The sequence below is a fragment of the Lithobates pipiens genome, unplaced genomic scaffold (assembly GCF_037356315.1).
Source record: "Lithobates pipiens isolate NorthernLeopardFrog02 unplaced genomic scaffold, aLitPip1_a1.2 Scaffold_18, whole genome shotgun sequence".
Taxonomy (NCBI): domain Eukaryota; kingdom Metazoa; phylum Chordata; class Amphibia; order Anura; family Ranidae; genus Lithobates; species Lithobates pipiens.
In genome coordinates this window covers 332,142,856-332,160,888 of record NW_027507758.1, presented here as the reverse complement: position 1 = coordinate 332,160,888, position 18,033 = coordinate 332,142,856, and the positions used below count along the sequence as shown (strand labels likewise).

Here is an 18,033-nt window from a genome sequence, read left to right as displayed (position 1 = left end):
CTATTCATTTCATTAATATACAGCCAGAAAGCTCATTACAGCTTTATGGATAATGCAGACAATTCACATTGGTCTTACCTTCAACTAAGCTTGACGTCCCTCCCACATTTATAAATACAAGCAAACAACCATTTAGGCAGTATGTTGCCATATAGTTTGGACTACAATTACCATTCGTGTGCCTAACGTATTTATTGTAGGAGAAAGCAGATTACCTCTGCACGCTTTTTTGCTTTTTAGAATGTAAATTACTTATGCAATAGTTGGCTTTTTGCCTAACCACTTCAATACAGGACACTTATACACCTTCCTGCCCAGACCAATTTTCAGCTTTCAGAGCTCACATTTTGAATGAAAATTGGGCGGTCATGTGGTGCTGTACCCAAACAAATTTTTTTTTTTTCCCCCCCACAAATAGAGCTCTCTTTTGGTGGTATTTGATCACAACTGAGGGTATTTTTTTTGTGCTACAAATAAAAAAAAAATTTTTTCATTGGTTTCTGTTACAAAACTTTGTAAATAAGTACGTTTTCTGTTTCACTGATGGGCGCTGATGAGACAGCATTGATGGGCGGCACTGATGGGCACTGATAGGTAGCACTCATAGGTGGCACTGGTGGGCGGCACTGATAAGAGGCACTGGCAGGCATCTCTGATGGGCACAGAGTGCCATCCCTAATGGGCAATGATTGGCATCCCTGGTGGCCATGGGAGGGCATCCCTGATGGTCCTGGGTGGGCATCCTCCAGAGGGGCTGCACTGATAATCAGTGCAAACCCCCCTGTCAGGGGAGCAGCCTCTGCATCTGTCAGCGCGAGTAGAGAAAAGGCTGATGCATGACTTTTGCTGTTTACTCTGTGATTGGACACAGCTGATCAAGTGGTAAAGAGCCTCCGTCGGAGGCTCTTTACCTAGATCAGAGATACGTTGTGTCAGACTGACACACCATACCACCGACTGCTTATTGTGCTGGACACCATACGACGCCCAGTCAGGATAACTGAACCACTTTCCAGCCATTCTGCTATTAGCTGGGCGGGAAGTGGTTAAAGTGGTATTGCAGCTTACTAATGCTTGGATGTGGTAGCTGCATTATTTGTGGTGGGTTTTTATTTTTTTAGGCTTACAATGTTCTGACACCTTTATTCCAAAAGGAACAAAAACTGTTGTTCTAACTGCTTTTAAAGTGTGAACTGGAATTTGGCTTCAGTTTAACGTATCTAAATCTGGTAGCACTTCTAACGTTCCCCTTCCCCAGACTGACAATGCTGCTGTCCAAAGGTGTCCCCTGTACTCCTTCATCCAGAGTGGAGGCACTCTAATACAAGAGGTGTGTTACTGGCTAGATCACCAGGTTAAAATAGAAGGAAAAAGCCAAAAAAATGAATGCAGCCACTACATCTAATTGGTAAGCTGCAATATATATAAAATGTTTGGTTTTAGGTCTAATGCTGCTTTAAATTCATGTAATGTTTTCTTAATAGTGATTTTAATTAGTTGTGAATGCAAAGTTATTTTGTAACATGAGAGCAAGGTGACTTTTTAGTAATGTACTAAAAGAACAAATACGGCAATCAAGCCTCCTACATGTTCTGCTTTTAGAATATTGGGAAGGATAACAGTTGACGCTAGGAAATTCTTACAAGCCTCCAGTATAATAATGTGCTTTCATTTGGAGCTGCCTGTAAATCATGTAAGCAGGAAAAACTTAATAAGGGTCAGCCTTTCACAAGTTTGTCTTTTTTTTTTTTTTTTTTCTGGTAAATAAGGTGGGAGTGTGTTTTTAATTTTCATTTATCGAAGTACAAGAAGTCGTCTTGATGCTGGGTTCCAGAAAATGAAACCTTGAGGTGTGGGCACGTAAACTACCACAGCATTTCCTTGTCATGACTCAGCAGTATGGTGAGCTTATTCTGATCTTGTGGCAGTTTCTTTAACTCCTCAGTATGTTGCTGCCACGTTGGATTTTTATTCTTAAAGAAAAATATGAAATGACATGTGGGCTAGTTGGTGAGATTCTTGGGGATAATGAAAACTACTTTTAAAGAAGATACTATTAAAGTTTTCCTATCACCCCCTGAGATGAAGGATGTCCATTTTACCTAAACCATACATCTGTGGCTTGTGGAAACCTTCTTTCCCCTTGCCATGATTGGGCAGTGGAACTACATAAACTTCTATAGGGTGGTTCCTTTTGTCTCTTCTATACTGACAGATGGCCTCAGAGGACTGGAAATGGTCTATGGCGGCATAACCAAGGGAAAAAAGATTTAGACTACGATTTAAGGCTATTGCTGAAACGCATCAGCATTGTTTTATTGTCACTCTAATGTACCAGTAAATGACACCTCAAGTTTAGACATGTCGGCTCTTCTTACTATTGAAGAATATTTCAGCTAGAGAACGTGAAGAGAGCTGCGGACTGGCTGATTTAGGCACGTATACATCTGGTCTAGAGATGTGGTTCCCTTTGGCTTTGATGGGGTGGGATAGCTTTGAAGAAATTTCCTCAGCTTGTACAGTCGAGCTTTAAACAAACCTGTGTGTGTTAGTGTGCAGACTCTTACCTTTACTCGAAACTTACAATTGTTTTATTATTATTATACAGGATTTATATAGCGCCAACAGTTTGCACAGCACTTTACAACTTTGGGAAAGACGCTACAATTATAATAAAATTCAATACAAGAAGGATCGGAGGGCCCTGCTCGTTGGAGCTTACAATCTAGAAGGAATGGTCAAGTGGAACAAAGAGTAGTAGCTGTGGGGGATGATTAGATGGACAAAATAAAAATACAGTTGTTAGATGTGGGTAGGATAAGGCTTCTCTGAAGAGGAGGGTTTTATATGTTTGGTCACAGCATACACTTTCATTTTAATAGCTCACCGTTGAAATAACAGTACAAACAATAGTTATGTTTGTCAGTCCAATATAAGCTTACTTGGAAATTTTCCTTTCATGTTGTGAGTCCTGCCCACCTGCTAGTCATCTCTTTCCACAACTTCCTGAATTCCCCGCATGTTTTGCAGCTTCTCCGCTGTTTAATTTTTAAGGACTACATAACCCATGGTACCATGCTGCCTGCAAGGAGTCATGGTGTAGTGCTTCTGCCTCCTGAAACAACTCCTCCTCCATTTCTCTGTAGTTCAGGGCAGGCTCTGAAATGTGACACATGCAGTGCATACAAATACACGCATTTGCCAGCATGCCAGATCTTGAAATGTTGTCCAAAGGTTTTTATTGAGGAAAGATCACATCGGAAGAGAGGTGGCAATGTTTCAAAAGCCTCATAGGACTCCTGAGGAAAGGGTCCTGCGAGGCTCCAAAACGCTGCACTTTATCTTGATGTGATCTTTCTGCAATAAAAATCTTTGGAAGAAATTTCAAGATCCCGGCGTGCTGGCAGATATGTGCATTTAACTGTGATGTTTCCAGTAACCAGCTGGTAGTTGCGGCAGCACCCACTAATGTGCCCTGTTTTCAGGAACATGTGCAAGGGGAATATAAACAAGACATGCAGTGCATATTCTTGGGGCATAGTGAATACATGTCACAGAATTCAAGAAAGTAAATGTGTGGAGATATTCACGAAGTGAGTTTACAAACTTCAAGATTATTCAGACTAATAGGAGTTGGCTTTAAGTAATTGAAATACAATATGAAAATTAATATATTAACTTTGACCATGGAAGCACTCTTTTAATTTTTTTTTTTTTAACTATGCTTTTATATAATGAACAGTAGACCGTGACTGAAAAGGCTTGACCCCTACTTTTTAGAGGTCCCTGTAGCTTACGTATTGTAGTATAAGCCTGACTTTTTTTTTTTTCTCCAGAATACAAGGCATTTAAAGACAGGCATTTCATGCTGAATACCTTTTTTAGAGCAACATATCTAAGAGAATACTTGGCTTTCCAAAAAAAAAAAACAAGCCTTTATACTTTCCTAGGTGGATGCGGCACCAATCCAATGCTGTATCTGTCCCCCGCCAGCTCTGTAGTGAGAATTGAGCAATCAGACAACCCACTGATCACTCAGTTACTCCCCTCCACTCTGAGCAGAGAGCCGTGATGGTATCGGCTTTTTGCTTTCACCTCCAGTGCTCACTGGAGCCCTGGACTGTGGAAGGGGCAGGAGTGCTAGCGCAGGCTCTCAGGGGGATCGCTGAGAGGCTAAGCCAGGTGCCGATCAAGGATTCTGGGTGGATCCTGACCATATGGATCTTTTCAGAGCCTAGAGCAGCTCTGTGATCTCAGAGCAGTGTTACTTACCCAATCCTTTGACCCTCCGGGCTCTAAGACTGTTCCCAGCAGCCTTTTCTCCCTGTGTTTCAGTGGTCAGATGCCTTCTGATGTCATTAAGACCAGTGTAGAGCTTGTAGCCCTGCAATGGGTTTGAAGGTTTTGAAGGGCTTCTGAAGCGTTGTGTATATGTGCTCCTGTGTTTGTGCTGGAAGTGTGCTCCATAGCCCACTCCCAGCATGGAGAATGAGTTGTCATTGACAAGTCAGGGTCTCAAACGAATGATTGTCTATCACAGTAATTATTTTGTAAGACTTGCCCCAGTACCTTTTTTATTTATATATTTTTTTTTCTCTACTCTGAATGGAGAAAAAGTTACAATGGGGGAAATAACATTGCATAATGCTTGTGCCATTTTTACACACATAAAATGAAGCAGATGCTGTTCCTAATGAGCAAAAGGGGTATCCCCTTGTTAACCACTTCAATACAGGGCACTATACCCTCTTCCGGGCCAGACTAATTTCAGATTTCAGCGCTCTCACACTTTGACAATTACTCAGACATGCAACACTGTACATTTTTATTGGCTCTTTACCCTCATCCGGCATGGGCTGCGTCCCGAGTGACACACCTCTTTACCACGCTGCAGGCCCCCAGGGCCTGCAGGAGTGACTAGAATCAAAGGACGTCATATGACGTCCACCTGGAGGGAGGAGATGTTTCTGCTTGCATCCTATTACTATGGCCTGGTATGGAAGTGGTTAAAAAGAAGCCATCAGTTCTCATTTTTGATGCGTCTGTGACAGAGCACAAGAAGAGGGAGACCTGGAGCTGCAATCCATACATACAAAGAAACCAAAACAAATGCGTACATAATCCTTGGTTGGTAATGAACGCTTTAAGACGCCTCCTGTATGTATGTTTTTTTTATATATATATATATATATATATATGTAATATATATTGGTGTATATGTAAAATCTTTTGCTGCATCTTGCAGTTTCCCATGGCCGGGGCGGTCAAAATGTTCCTATCCTGAACTCCATTGTTCTGTGCTCAGGAGAGGGAGGTTGAAGCTCACCTTAACTCTGCAAAAAGCCTGTGTACTCAAGTTTAGGAGCTGCTATTGTACATGAGGCCTATAGGGATTACAGTGGTTCTAAAGGCAAAAGGTTTTTTATCCTAATGCATTCTGTGCATTAAAGCTGAACTTCACGTTCTCACTCAACATTGACTATTTTTTAATCCTTATGTTGCTAGCATTAGTAATGAGATAGGAAAGTATATCTTATTTACTTGTGTTTAAACTTGTTTTTTTTTTTTTTTTTTTTTTCTTTTGCTTTTTAGTTACTTCCTGGTTTCAATGCCTAGGAAAATTGTTATACATCCCAGGAGTCTTCAGTAGGGGATTTCTCAGCTAAGCACACCCTCTCCTGTTCTTAAGTGGTTTAAAGAAAAGGTGATATATATCCAAAAGATGATGGAAAAGATTGTTGAATGAATTAAGTCTAAAGAGAGCAAGCAGGAAAATTCAAATGGGTACATCACATATGTGCATAAATCTGAATTCATTGCTGAAATGCCAAAGACAAGAACAATGTTCTTATGCATAGTCCAAGGGAGGGGAATGAAGTCCCAATGTCGGCAACAATGATCTCGTGTGAAAAAGATCCACCAGCAGTATGGTAGAGACTTATGAGAACTAGTGGACTCCATAAGGCTTACACCCAAATGAGTCAACCGGGCAGGAGGTGTAACCACAGCAAAAAGGGGAGCTTCCACACCACTCTTTCCTGACCACAATGGAAGATGATCCCTTGATTTTTGTTGCGGCTATGTCTTGAGATGACATGTTTGTTTCAACAATGGTAAACCAAAGAGGCAAGCTGTATCTCTCAATGAGAAGCGATGTATCAAAAAGGAACACAGAAACTCCTCATAGTGTAAATCAGCAAGTTCTAGGATTTATTATAAAATGATTTAAACGTTTGTATGTCCAAGAATAAAAAAGCGCTTATTTAACCACTTAAGGACAGGAAGATTTGCCCCCTTAATGACCAGGCCATTTTTTGCAATACAGCACTGCGTTGCTTTATCTGACAATTGCCTGTGCACAGTTCCAAAAAAGAAAAAAAAATTCTCTGCATAGCTTTGCACTAGATCTGGCCATTGATATCAGAAGTTGGTTGGATGTATAGACAAAATACAAAAATCTTTAGATATCTGCAGGGCTAACTTTTTGCATGGACAGGGGTGCACAGCTTATCCAAGCATTTATATTTCATTTTTGGAAAATGTTTCTTCATTAAGATTAGTGTTATCTTCCTTCATTCACTGCAGGAGCAAGAAGTGGTGGTGGTTATGTTTGTTTTTTCAATTTTAGTTTTGTCTTTTTTTTTTTTTTTTTTTTTTTTTTTTTTTTTTTTTTTGCGTAAATTTTCCCATTGCTGGTAAAAGGTGAATTTATTGTGACTGTATACTGTATATGCTGTTTCGCTCAGACTTTGGTACTGAAAGATGGCACATACAGTTTAGCTTTGAGGATTTCCGCTTGGTTGTGTGTCTGGGTTTATGAAATACTAAGCATACCAGACCTGTTTGGCTTATGGGACTAATAACCTGCTTTCCTGATACAAAGAGCTGCAAAGTCCTGCATAATAGAATGTGGCAGTCTGCCCCAGCACTTCACTATTTACAAAGCCTGGTAATAACTGACACATTCTTTCTCCTCTTAATTCTTTGTGTACTCTGTCAAAGTTAGGTTTCCTTCTGCCGGCAGTGATTCATGTTTGAGTTCAATTCTAAATAGATTGTATAACAGATCACTTTAACAAGCAGTATGTCAGTTACTGAATTTGTTTTCCAGGTAAAGACAGAGTTTTCAACACTCCCTTGTGTGAACAGGGAATTGTTGGATTTGGCATCGGAGTTGCAGTTTCTGGCGCTACCTCCATTGCTGAGATCCAGTTTGCAGACTACATATTTCCAGCATTCGATCAGGTTTGTTCATCTAGTTTATAAAGTACAAAACTGGTATGTCTTATTGAATACACAAAGTCAAAAAGGAAAACCCAAATTTTTACTAATCTAAATTCCATTGTTTCATGCATTTATGATGATAGATTTGTGTACTATAGTAAACCTGTGAGAAAGGGAGTAGGATTCCAAAATGCTGTTCGAAACTGCCCCTCTAAATATTTGGGGAGCTTTTCTTTAACATAAACTGAGTCTATATTTTTATATCTTGTGTTTTTTTTTTTTTCCCATTTCTAAATATAGGTTAAAAAAATAAATAGATTACATATATATAATATAAAATGTTGTTCATTTTTATTTTTTATTTTTTTCATCTGATCTCATTCATAATGTATTTATACCCCTTTCACTTTTTTCTAATTTTGTTATGTTGCAGCCTGATACTGCAGTTGTTTAAATTAAATACATTTTTGTCCTCATTATTCTACATTCAGTACCCCATAATGAAAAAGTGAAAACAGAATTTTAGAAATGTCTGTAAATTTATTAAAAATTAAAACTGAAATATCACACGTACTTGGGTAATCAGACTCTGTACTCTGTTGAAGCACCTTTTGGCAGCAATTAAGGCCCTGAGTCTTTTTGGGTGTGACCCGACAAGCTTTGCACACCTGGATTGGGGGATTTTCTGTCATTCTTGTTTGTGAATCCTCTCAAACTTGGTTAGGTTGGATGGACTGTCGGTGGACAGCCATTTTCAGGTCTCTCCAGAGATGTTTAAGCCAGGGCTCTGGCTTGGCCACTCTAGGACATTCACAGAGTTGTCCTTAAGCCACTTCTGTATTGTCTTGGCTGTTTGCTTATGATAGTTGTCATGTTGAAAGGCCAATGTCCAGTCTGAGGTCCAGAGTGTTGTGGAAAAGGTTTTCATTGTGGATATCTCAACCCAGGCCAGTCTCCCAGTCCCTGCTGCTGAAAAACAGTGCCTGGTTTTCTCCAGACATAATGTTAAAAATTGGGGCCAAACCGTTCAACCTTGGTTTCATCATACCAGAGAATCTTGTTCCTCAGTCTGAGAGTCCTTCAGGCACTTTTTGCAAACTATACGTGGGCTTTCATGTGTTTTGCAGAGAGAGGCTTCCATCTGCCATAAAGCCCAGATCCATGGAGGGCTACAGTGATGGTTGTTTTTTTGGAACTTTGTCCCATCTCCACAGAGGATCTCATGAGCTCAGAATAACCATGGGGTTCTCACCTCTTACTAAGGCCCTTCTCTCACGATTGCTCAGTTTGATCTGGTGACCACCTTTTTGAGGAGTCCTGGTTTTGCCTAACTTCTCCTTGAGAGTTATGGAGGCCATTGTGCTCTTGGGAACCTTCAGTGCAGCATCTTCTCCTTCTACTTCTACTTCTCCTTCTTCTCCTTCTCCTTCTCCTCCTTCTCCTTCTCCTACTTCTACTTCTCCTTCTCCTTCTCCTACTTCTACTTCTACTTCTACTTCTTTTTCTTTCTTTTTTGGGTAGTCTTCCCCATATCTGTGCTTTGCAATAATAATCCAAACTCTGAGCTCTGCAGGCAGTTCCTTTTTACCTCCATGGCTTTTCCTCTTATATAGTTTGCATTGTCGGCTGTGAGGCCTTTTTTATAAAAAGGCGTGTCTTTCCAAATTATGGCCAATCAATTTAATTTATCACAGATGGACTCCAGCCAAGGTGTAGAAACTTCTCTGCAACAATCAAGAGAAATGGGAGGCATCTGAGCTAACTTTCAAATTTTTGTTGCAAAGGGTCTAAATACTTATGCCAATGTGATATTTCAGTTTTTCCTTTTTTTTTTCATGCATTTGCAAACATTTCTAAAATTTAATTTTCACTTCATCATAATGCGCACTGAGTGTAGATTAGATAAATGAATTTAAACTCTATTATCAGAGTGTAACATAACACAATAAAAAAAAGAAAAGTGAAGGTGGTCTGAATACTTTATGAATGCATTGTGTGTGTATTTATATATGTATTTTTAATTCATGTACTATTCTGCTGTTGTTCATCCAGTTGTGTGTACATTTTTTTACCTTGATTATTAGGGCCCATATACACCAGCTCAGAGTTTAACACATACCTCAACACATGTTGCATTAAAGCATGTGTTTTGGCTATCAATACAGCCCAACAGACCAAAATCACACCTACAGCATGTTTGGGCAGTACAGTGCACCGGTACATTGGGGTGATATTTATAGTGAATAGCACTGCAGCAAAGCATGTAACCTGTACTACCATAGCAAATTGGTGTGATTGAACCCCTTAACATCTGTCAATAATGGCCTTTTTGTGAGAAGGCAATGAAAAGATCTTAGAGCTCCACATCATGGCTTTATTAAAGCGGTAGTAAACTGCAGCTTAAAAGAAAGCAAAAATAAAAAATTCCCCTGCAAGGCAATGTCATAATACTAGCACATTATGCGAGACTTGCCCTAAAACTAAGCCCTCCAGCAGCCCGCTGTTACCGCTGACAGGGCTTCCATCTTCACCCAGTCTTCTGGGTTCGTGGCATCCAGCTACATGAGTGAGATTACTAAAGCAGCTTCCTTGGCTGTAAAGTATAGGAGGGTTTTATTCCGCTTTAGGGCTGTCGGTAAGATCGACCTTTACAAATTTGATAGTGCCTAAAAGTGGAGAGCAACTGAGCATGTGCAGATCAGGCTGAGACAGTGTAGTATTGTATATACAATTATTTCTAATGTTTTACATAATTTCAGGCTGGCTTCTTTTGCAGGTATAGCTATCGTGCAGGAATGTTCTAATTAAAGTTCAACTTTAAAGCCATAGTCATGTAACACTGCAGTTTGAGTCTTCTCATACCTATTGTTTACATGAGGTATGGTCCTTCTTTGGGTGCGCATGTCATTAATGGCCTGCTTGACAAAGACTACACTTTGCCCAGAAAGGGACTTTAAAGTACATATGACATTTTGGTATTTTGTTCAGACTTTCATTATTTTGTGTTTCCCTAATCGTCTTTCAGGACAGCCACTATGAGAGATAGACTCCTCCTCTTCCTCTGGAAACACTGCGCCAGCCCATAAATTCTTACTTCCCCTGCCGGACCTCAGTTATTAGTGTTTCCTCCGGCGGGGAGACACTGTGCAAGGAACTAGGCCGATCAGTCGGGGAGGCTGTGGCCATTTTGACGTTAAAGAGCCCGGTGGATAGAAGCAGGGGCTTCGTTTTTAAAAAAGCCGGGTTCAAACCGTTCACAACCAACGTCCGCGTGTCGGACGGGACGAACGGTTTACTTACCTTCACCAGGTACTGCCACCCCTTCCGAGTCGAGCGCGGCTTCAGGTCGTGGGGGACTCCTATCGCGTCTACAGGGACGCAGCTGGCAAGCCGTTCGGATGATTTCCCTGTACGGGGGTACAGTCCGCCTCCTTTTTTGAACCGAGCGGGCCGAACGACGGGCGACGTCGTATCCGGCGGAAAACGAAGGCTTGACCTCGATCGACTTCCGGTTCCGGGTCGTGGAGCTGATAGGAGGGCCGGGCACCAGCTGGAGATGAGTTCAGAACGCGCGCAGGCAGCGTGGAACTCGGTGTTAAGCAGCCACCTGCAGTCATGTCGGAAGCCGAGGCTCAAACGACCGACTGTCTCCAGCATTCCTAAGGTAAGAGCGCCCTGGGGAGGGGTTCTCTCTATCTAGGATCCCCCCACCCCAATGTATGGTTCTATCATGGGTGGGGGGGCAGACCCCCTGGGTGGCCAGGGGGGAGGGGAGGCGCAGATCCCTTCGTTTTATAAAAAGGGTCTAGTGCACTCCCAGGGTTGTATCCAGAGCTTTTGATTGACTCTGTTTTTTCTGTTTTTTCTTTTTCCTTTCTTTTAGAAAGCTGCGGAAAAGACTAGGTCTACGCATAGCTCTAGAAGGAAGTGTGCCTCCTGTAGGGACATTTTAGGGGAATCTTGGACCAAGGTGTTGTGCAAAGGCTGTATTGACTCCCTTGTTAGGGAAAGGGAATCTGAACAGGAGTCGGGACTAGCAGCTTCAGTTAAAGAGCTCTCGTCCACCTTCTCTTCTTTTAGGTTCCTTTTTGAAAAATTCCAGCTTCCCACGGGTCCATCTCCCCAGGATACAACCCCACCTCTAGCACAGAGTTCTGCCCCGGTCCAACCCCCTAGTGTAGGGGGGACAGAGGTTGCAGGCCCTTCAGGGACAGATGGGGAACTTCCAGACAGTTCCTCTTCTGATTCCGAGGAGGGTTCCGAGGGGGACCAGGATGGGTCCAGGAAAGCCTCCAGATATAAGTTATCCCTTGATGAGGTAGAGGACCTCTTAAAGGCAATTTATACAACCCTCGGTATCCAGACGGATAAAAAGCCCCTTACCCTGCATGACCAAATGTATTCTGGTTTGGGGGAGCCAAAGAGAAGGGTGTTTCCAGTACACGATGTGTTAATGGAAACAGTTAAAAAGGAGTGGCAGGATCCGGAGAGAAAACCCTTTTTATCCAGATCCCTCAAAAGAAGGTTCCCATTTTCAGAGGACCCGGCATGCCTTTGGAATAAAAGTCCCAAGTTGGATGCCGCTTTCTCCCAGGTCTCCAGACACACAGACTTGGCGTTTGAAGACATGGGGGCGTTGGCAGATGTCATGGATAAAAGGATTGACTCTCTGCTTAAAAAGACGTGGGACTCGGCCATTGGCAATCTTAAGCCTGAAATGGCAGTTACAGTTGTGGCTCGCAATTTAGAGCACTGGCTCTCACAGATCCAACAACATATTGAGGCAGGTACAGATAAGGAAACCATTCTGTCTTCCTTCCCTACTATGCTGCGAGGGATCTCTTACATAGCAGATGCCTCTGCTGAGTCCGTCCGCATGTCGGGCAGAACGGCGGCTCTAGCCAATTCGGCCAGAAGGGCCCTCTGGCTAAAAACATGGCCAGGGGATAATGCCTCCAAGATAAAACTTTGTGGGATTCCCCTCACGGGGGACCTCCTTTTTGGCCCAGGGCTAGAGACGGTTCTAGACCGGACAGCGGACAGGAAAAAGTCCTTTCCTCTCAAACGAAAAATCCCTGTACCAACAAAGAAGGGGTTTCGTCCGCAGGGGCGTAGGGAAACCTCTAAACCAGAGACAAAAAAGAAAACCTGGCCCCAAAAAGGCAGGGGCAGAGGAGGGGCGATTTTTCGCCCTCCTATCCAGCCCAGTAAAACCCAGTGACAGTCCAACTACAGTGGGAGGAAGACTGGGGGCCTTTCTTCCACAGTGGGAAGCAATATCCCCCAATCAATTTATTTTAGGGGTAATAAGAAGGGGGTACCTCTTAGAATTCCTAAGACCACCCCCTCAAAGGCTCCTTGTCACGCATCTACCCAGGTGCATGGTAAAGGCCGAGGCCTTGCTGGAAGCTCTGAGGGAGTTAGAGAATCAGGATGTTATTCGCAAGGTCCCGAGAGCAGAAGAGGGAAGGGGGTTTTATTCTCACGTCTTCATAGTAAAAAAACCCTCAGGGAAGTTCAGGCTGATTCTGAACTTAAAGCCTCTAAACGCTTCAGTGACATACAAGAGATTCCGCATGGAATCGATCTTTTCAGTAAAAGCGCTCCTGCCCCACAACTGTTTCATGGTGTCTCTGGACCTAAGGGACGCGTATTTGCACATCCCTATAGCGGAGGCCTCGCAGAAGTTTCTACGCCTTGCCATAGATCTGGGCGGGGAAACAATACATTTTCAGTTTCAGGCCCTGCCATTCGGGCTATCCTCTGCACCCTGCATTTTTACCAAGGTCCTGGCAGAAGCCATGGCCTTTCTTCGGCTCCAGGGGGTATGTGTAATTGCCTACCTGGACGACCTGCTTCTGTTTGCAGCATCCCCAGCTCAGTTGGTCAAGGATCTCAATCTAACCAAAAGGGTCCTTACAGACCTGGGGTGGCTTCTGAACTTGGAAAAATCCAGCCTGATCCCCTCACAACAGATCTCCTATCTAGGTTTTCTGTTGGACTCAACACTGTTGAGAGTTTTTCTGCCAAAAGAAAAGGTACAAAAACTGGACAGTGCGGTGGCCTCTCTTCAAAACAACCAGCTGGTTTCCATAAGGGTTCTGATGTCAGTACTAGGTCTCCTTACATCCACCCTTCCAGCAGTACAGTGGGCAGGGCTACACTTTCGTCCCCTACAAACCTTCATCCTAGGGGTGTGGGACCACAGTCAGGAGGCCCTAGACACCCTGGTACATATTCCCCTCCAGGTAAAAAGATCCCTCTGGTGGTGGAGGAAAGTGACAAATCTGTCGCAGGGTCGTCTGTGGCTCATCCCGGTTTCTCGGGTAGTAACCACAGATGCAAGTGGAAAAGGTTGGGGGGCACATCTGGGTTCCCGTCTAGCCCAGGGCACTTGGGAAGACGACGAGTTGACTCGATCGTCCAATTGGAAAGAATTGAGGGCAGTGGGACTAGCCCTCAGATTCTTCAAAAAGGAGCTTCAGGGTCACCACATTCAGGTGAGGTCGGACAATTCGTCCGTAGTGGCCTATCTGAACAAACAGGGTGGCACCAGAAGCGGAACCCTGTTGTCTTTAGCAACAGAGATTCTGTCCTGGGCCGAGACCTACACCCTTTCGCTCTCAGCCGTTTTCCTGAGGGGAGAGAAAAACGTAGTAGCAGATTTTCTCAGCCGAAAGAAGCTGAGGGAGGGCGATTGGGTTCTCAACCAGGAGGTCTTCAATCTCATAGTAAAGAGATTGGGGTCTCCGGAGGTGGACCTGTTCGCGTCCAAAGACAATGCAAAAACCCCCTGTTTTTTCTCCCTAAAAAGGGGAGAGGGAGCTCTAGGGGTGGATGCCTTGAGCCAGGATTGGCATTTCGGAACTTGCTATGCCTTCCCACCTCCAGTGTTGTTGCCAGCAGTTCTGAGGAAGTTTCAGATGGAAAACACATCTCTGATTCTGGTGGCTCCACATTGGCCAAAGAGAGCATGGTTCTCAGTACTAAAACGGTTGGCGATAGAACCTCCCCTGCTCTTGCCACTTCGGGACGATCTCCTCTCTCAGGGGCCAGTCCTATGCCCACAGGTACACCAGTGGAAGTTAGCGGCCTGGCTACTGAGGAGGGTTTGTTAAGATCTAAAGGATTCTCAGAGAAACTAGTTTCTACCCTTCTGGACAGTAGGAAGAAGGAAACTCGCCAGATCTATGAAAGGGTCTGGTTACGTTTCAACAAGTGGTGCGCAGAGAGCTCTTTCTCTGTACGAAGCTCCTCCGCAGTGTTGGAATTTTTACAACGTGGGGCAGATAAGGGGTTATCCATCAGTACCCTTAGAGGTCAAGTATCAGCCCTTAGTGTTTTTCTGGAGGATCATTTGGCTACCAATCCATGGGTAGTCAGATTCTTTAGGGCCCTGTCCAGACAGAGACCGGTCCAGGGTCTGTCTTTTCCCAGATGGGATTTATCTTTAGTTTTGCAGAGTTTAACTGGACCCCCCTTCGAACCTTTGAAGGAGTGTTTTCTGAGAGAGCTTACTCTGAAGACAGTATTCCTGGTAGCAGTAACAACGGCCAGGAGGGTCAGTGAGATGGAGGCCTTATCAGTCAGGGCTCCTTTTTGTGTTATTCTTCCGGATCGGATAGTTTTAAAGACCGATCCAGCCTTTTTGCCGAAAGTGGCATCCAGCTTTCATAGAAGCCAGGAAATTGTTTTGCCCTCTTTTTGTCCCAATCCCTCCGGTGAGAAGGAATTAAGATTTCATTATTTAGATGTTAGGAGATGTATCCTACACTATCTGGAACTGACCAAGGCATTCAGAAGGTCAGATTCCTTATTTGTGTTGTTTTCCGGGGCCAGGAAAGGTTGTAAAGCGTCCCGGCGCACTATTGCTAGGTGGCTCAGAGTAGCCATTGAGCAGGCTTATTCAGCAGCAGGGAAAGAAATCCCAGTGGGTATTAAAGCACACTCCACTAGAGCTATGGCAGCCTCCCAAGCAGAAAGAGCAGGAGCTACGCCAGAACAGATCTGCAAAGCAGCAACATGGTCCAGCTATTCCACCTTTGTTAAACACTACAGAGTGGATCTGGTGTCGGCAGGTGAGCAAACCTTCGGGCGGAAGGTTTTGCAAGCTGTAGTCCCACCCTAACTGGTAAGTGCTCGCTTATCCTCTCATAGTGGCTGTCCTGAAAGACGATTAGGGAAAATTAGAGTTACGCTTACCGGTAACGTCTTTTCCAGTAGTCTTTCAGGACAGCCCTAGTTCCCACCCGAAAATTGGGGGGGAGTCTTACAAAGACCAGAGCGCAGCAAGATAATAGTACTTGATAAATATGTTATTAATGTGTTCTTGTGTCTCCCCAGCTGGCCGGAGGTATTCTCGATATAACTGAGGTCCGGCAGGGGAAGTAAGAATTTATGGGCTGGCGCAGTGTTTCCAGAGGAAGAGGAGGAGTCTATCTCTCATAGTGGCTGTCCTGAAAGACTACTGGAAAAGACGTTACCGGTAAGCGTAACTCTAATTTTTCTGCTTATTACAGCGATCTATTATATAATTTTCTCTAATGCTTACATTATATTTTCTTTTCTAATTATGATCAGACATATGGTTAATAAAAGCAAAAATCATTCCCCTCAAGGCTCAAAATGATTCATGAGTAGAGCATTAACATAAAAAAAAAAACATGCTTATTAAGCCAATTCAAAGTAGTGTGGAGGTTTTTTTTTTTTCATGCAAATTGCCATGAATGCATTGCTCATAGTTATCAAGCTGGGCAGACATAACTGGGGTTTCTCTAGTTCAAGACCAGCTGGTTCAACAAGACCCAGCTACACTAAAAACAAAGTCTTCTGCTGCTGGCTATTGTATTCTGACAGGTGACGGCTGCTCCTGACAGAATATGTAAGCAGGAAGTGCTGCCAATTGGCTCCAGTCACTGCTAAGCCCACCATTTTCTGTCCAGTGCCAGCAAAGGAACCCACAGCGAATGCATGGAGTGGTGGTGTATCAGTCCATGGCTTCCACTTAGTGGAGGGAATGCCCACAGTAGCTGAGATGCCCAGACCAGTTGGACAGCCCCCCGTGATGGGGGATGTTTGCTTTTGAATGGCCAGGAGCAGACAGTGAACACGTCCCTTAAAGTGGAGGGCCACCCTGAAAAAAGAAAATACATTAAAAATTAGAAAAAAATCATGAAAAAAAATGAATTTTTTTTTTATTTTTTTTTACTTACCAGAAATGCCTGTTGCTAGGCACATCATCCTAATCTGCCTCTTCCTCCTCCGTGGAGATCTTCTATCTTCTCTCCTCCGTGCTGCGTCTTCTGGGTAATGGGTCGCGCTGTGTTCTGGGAACTGTGTGTCCCAGAACACAGCGCGCCCCATTCACAAAGCGCTGCGCGACTCGCGCATGCGCAGTAGGAAACGGGCAGTGAAGCCGCAAGGCTCCACTGCCTGTTTCCCTTACGCAAAATGGCGGCGCCGGGACCCGAGACCAAGGGATGGGTCAGCCTTGGGCGGCCGACATCGCGGCTGCCCTGGACAGTTAAGTGTGCCTATTAAAAGTCAGCAGCTACAGTGTTTGCAGCTGCTGACTTTTAAAATTTTATTTTTTCAAAACCGGCCCTCCTCTTTAAGCTAGCTACACATGTTTAGATGGGACCTCATATTGGTTTTGGTAAAGCTGACAGAAAATTGTACAAGAAAATTGTATAACGTGTAACCAGCTCAGCCAGGGTATATTGGGAGAGATCCAATAACAGGGTCAGCTGTGAACTATCAAAGTTGTTCCTTTGCTTGTGCTTTTGTAGAAAGTTTCTTTCCAAAAAAACTTTCAGGACAGCCACCCGAGAGATCATGGCTCCACCTCCCACAGGAAACACCTCCTCCATCAGAGCTTTTTAAGAGAAGTCTCCACTCAGCCTCCTCAGTTTCTTGGGTTTCCTCCAGCCTGGAGGAACACCTCTGGTGGGAGCCATGATCTCTAGGCTGGTCCTGGAGGTCATGGGGCCTCTCACCTGAAGATTGTTTCTTTGTTGCAGGAGCTGGTCCTCCCATTTGCCTCCCAGCGTGGACGGCGGCATGAGCTCTCTCTCCTCCTTCCCTGCTCGGGGAGAGCCAGTACTCCGGGGGTTTTCTTCTGTCCCCTTGTCAGAGTGGCAGCCGCGTTTTGAATCTCCCGCGTGCAGCACGCGAGAGTGACCGCTCGTTCGGGCGGCCGAGAGGGCTCGGCCGCGTCCTTCGGGAGTGGGGGCGGGACTTCCGGCAGTGTTTCGCGTCATTTCCTGGCGTTGGAACGCAGGAAGAGAGAGGAGGACCAACTGGCTCCTTATTCCCGTTGGGCGCATCTGCGTGTTTGAATCCGGGATCGGCGGCGGTGTTTGTTCTACGCGATGGAGAGCGATACGGACAAGGGGGCAAGCCAAGGCGCCAGCAAGGTGAAGGTAGGAGCAGTGCTCTGATGTGCTGGATCCTAAGCTCCTGTGTGAGAGGGGGAGTTGTTTACCCTTTCTTTCCCCCTCACTCCCCACACCCCCCCTCCTTCCTTTCCCTCCCTTGCTAGGTGTTTTGCAATGGTGGAAGTTTCTGGGGGTGTCGACTTGCGAGGGCACTGGGGAATGGTTTGTTTTCTCCCTTAGTTGCACCTGGGTGATTTTGCATCTTTTCTTTTTTGCAAAAAAAAAAAAGTTTTGGGTTTGTTTTTCTTGTCTTTCAGTTAGGTGAAGAGCTCTGCCCAACCTGTTAAGAGAAGATGTCCTGTCTGCAAGGAAAAACTTAGCGAAACCTGGGCCAAGACGCTGCGACTTGTATCGCAAGCCTAGTCAGGTAGGA

At 44.4% G+C, this 18,033-nt stretch overlaps 2 protein-coding genes across 2 annotated transcripts in view; both read left to right on the top strand.

Moving 5' to 3' along the window:
- The window catches only part of BCKDHB (branched chain keto acid dehydrogenase E1 subunit beta), a 283,203-nt gene that overhangs the window by 84,747 nt on the left and 180,423 nt on the right, over window positions 1-18,033 (top strand). Inside the window, 1 exon segment of the mRNA XM_077487334.1 lies at window positions 7,112-7,245. Within this exon segment, the coding sequence (XP_077343460.1) occupies window positions 7,112-7,245 (134 nt within the window).
- LOC143988068 (uncharacterized) lies at window positions 11,457-15,731 on the top strand. Its single transcript, XM_077487333.1, has 2 exons — window positions 11,457-15,355; window positions 15,568-15,731. Exon 1 carries the CDS (start codon window positions 13,052-13,054, stop codon window positions 15,350-15,352), a length of 2,301 nt encoding a protein of 766 aa, XP_077343459.1. The 5' UTR covers window positions 11,457-13,051; the 3' UTR covers window positions 15,353-15,355; window positions 15,568-15,731.

What these genes read in the sequence shown, in the direction of transcription:
- LOC143988068 (XM_077487333.1), top strand. Translation starts at nt 13,052, where the DNA reads ATGTGTAATTGCCTACCTGGACGACCTGCTTCTGTTTGCAGCATCCCC.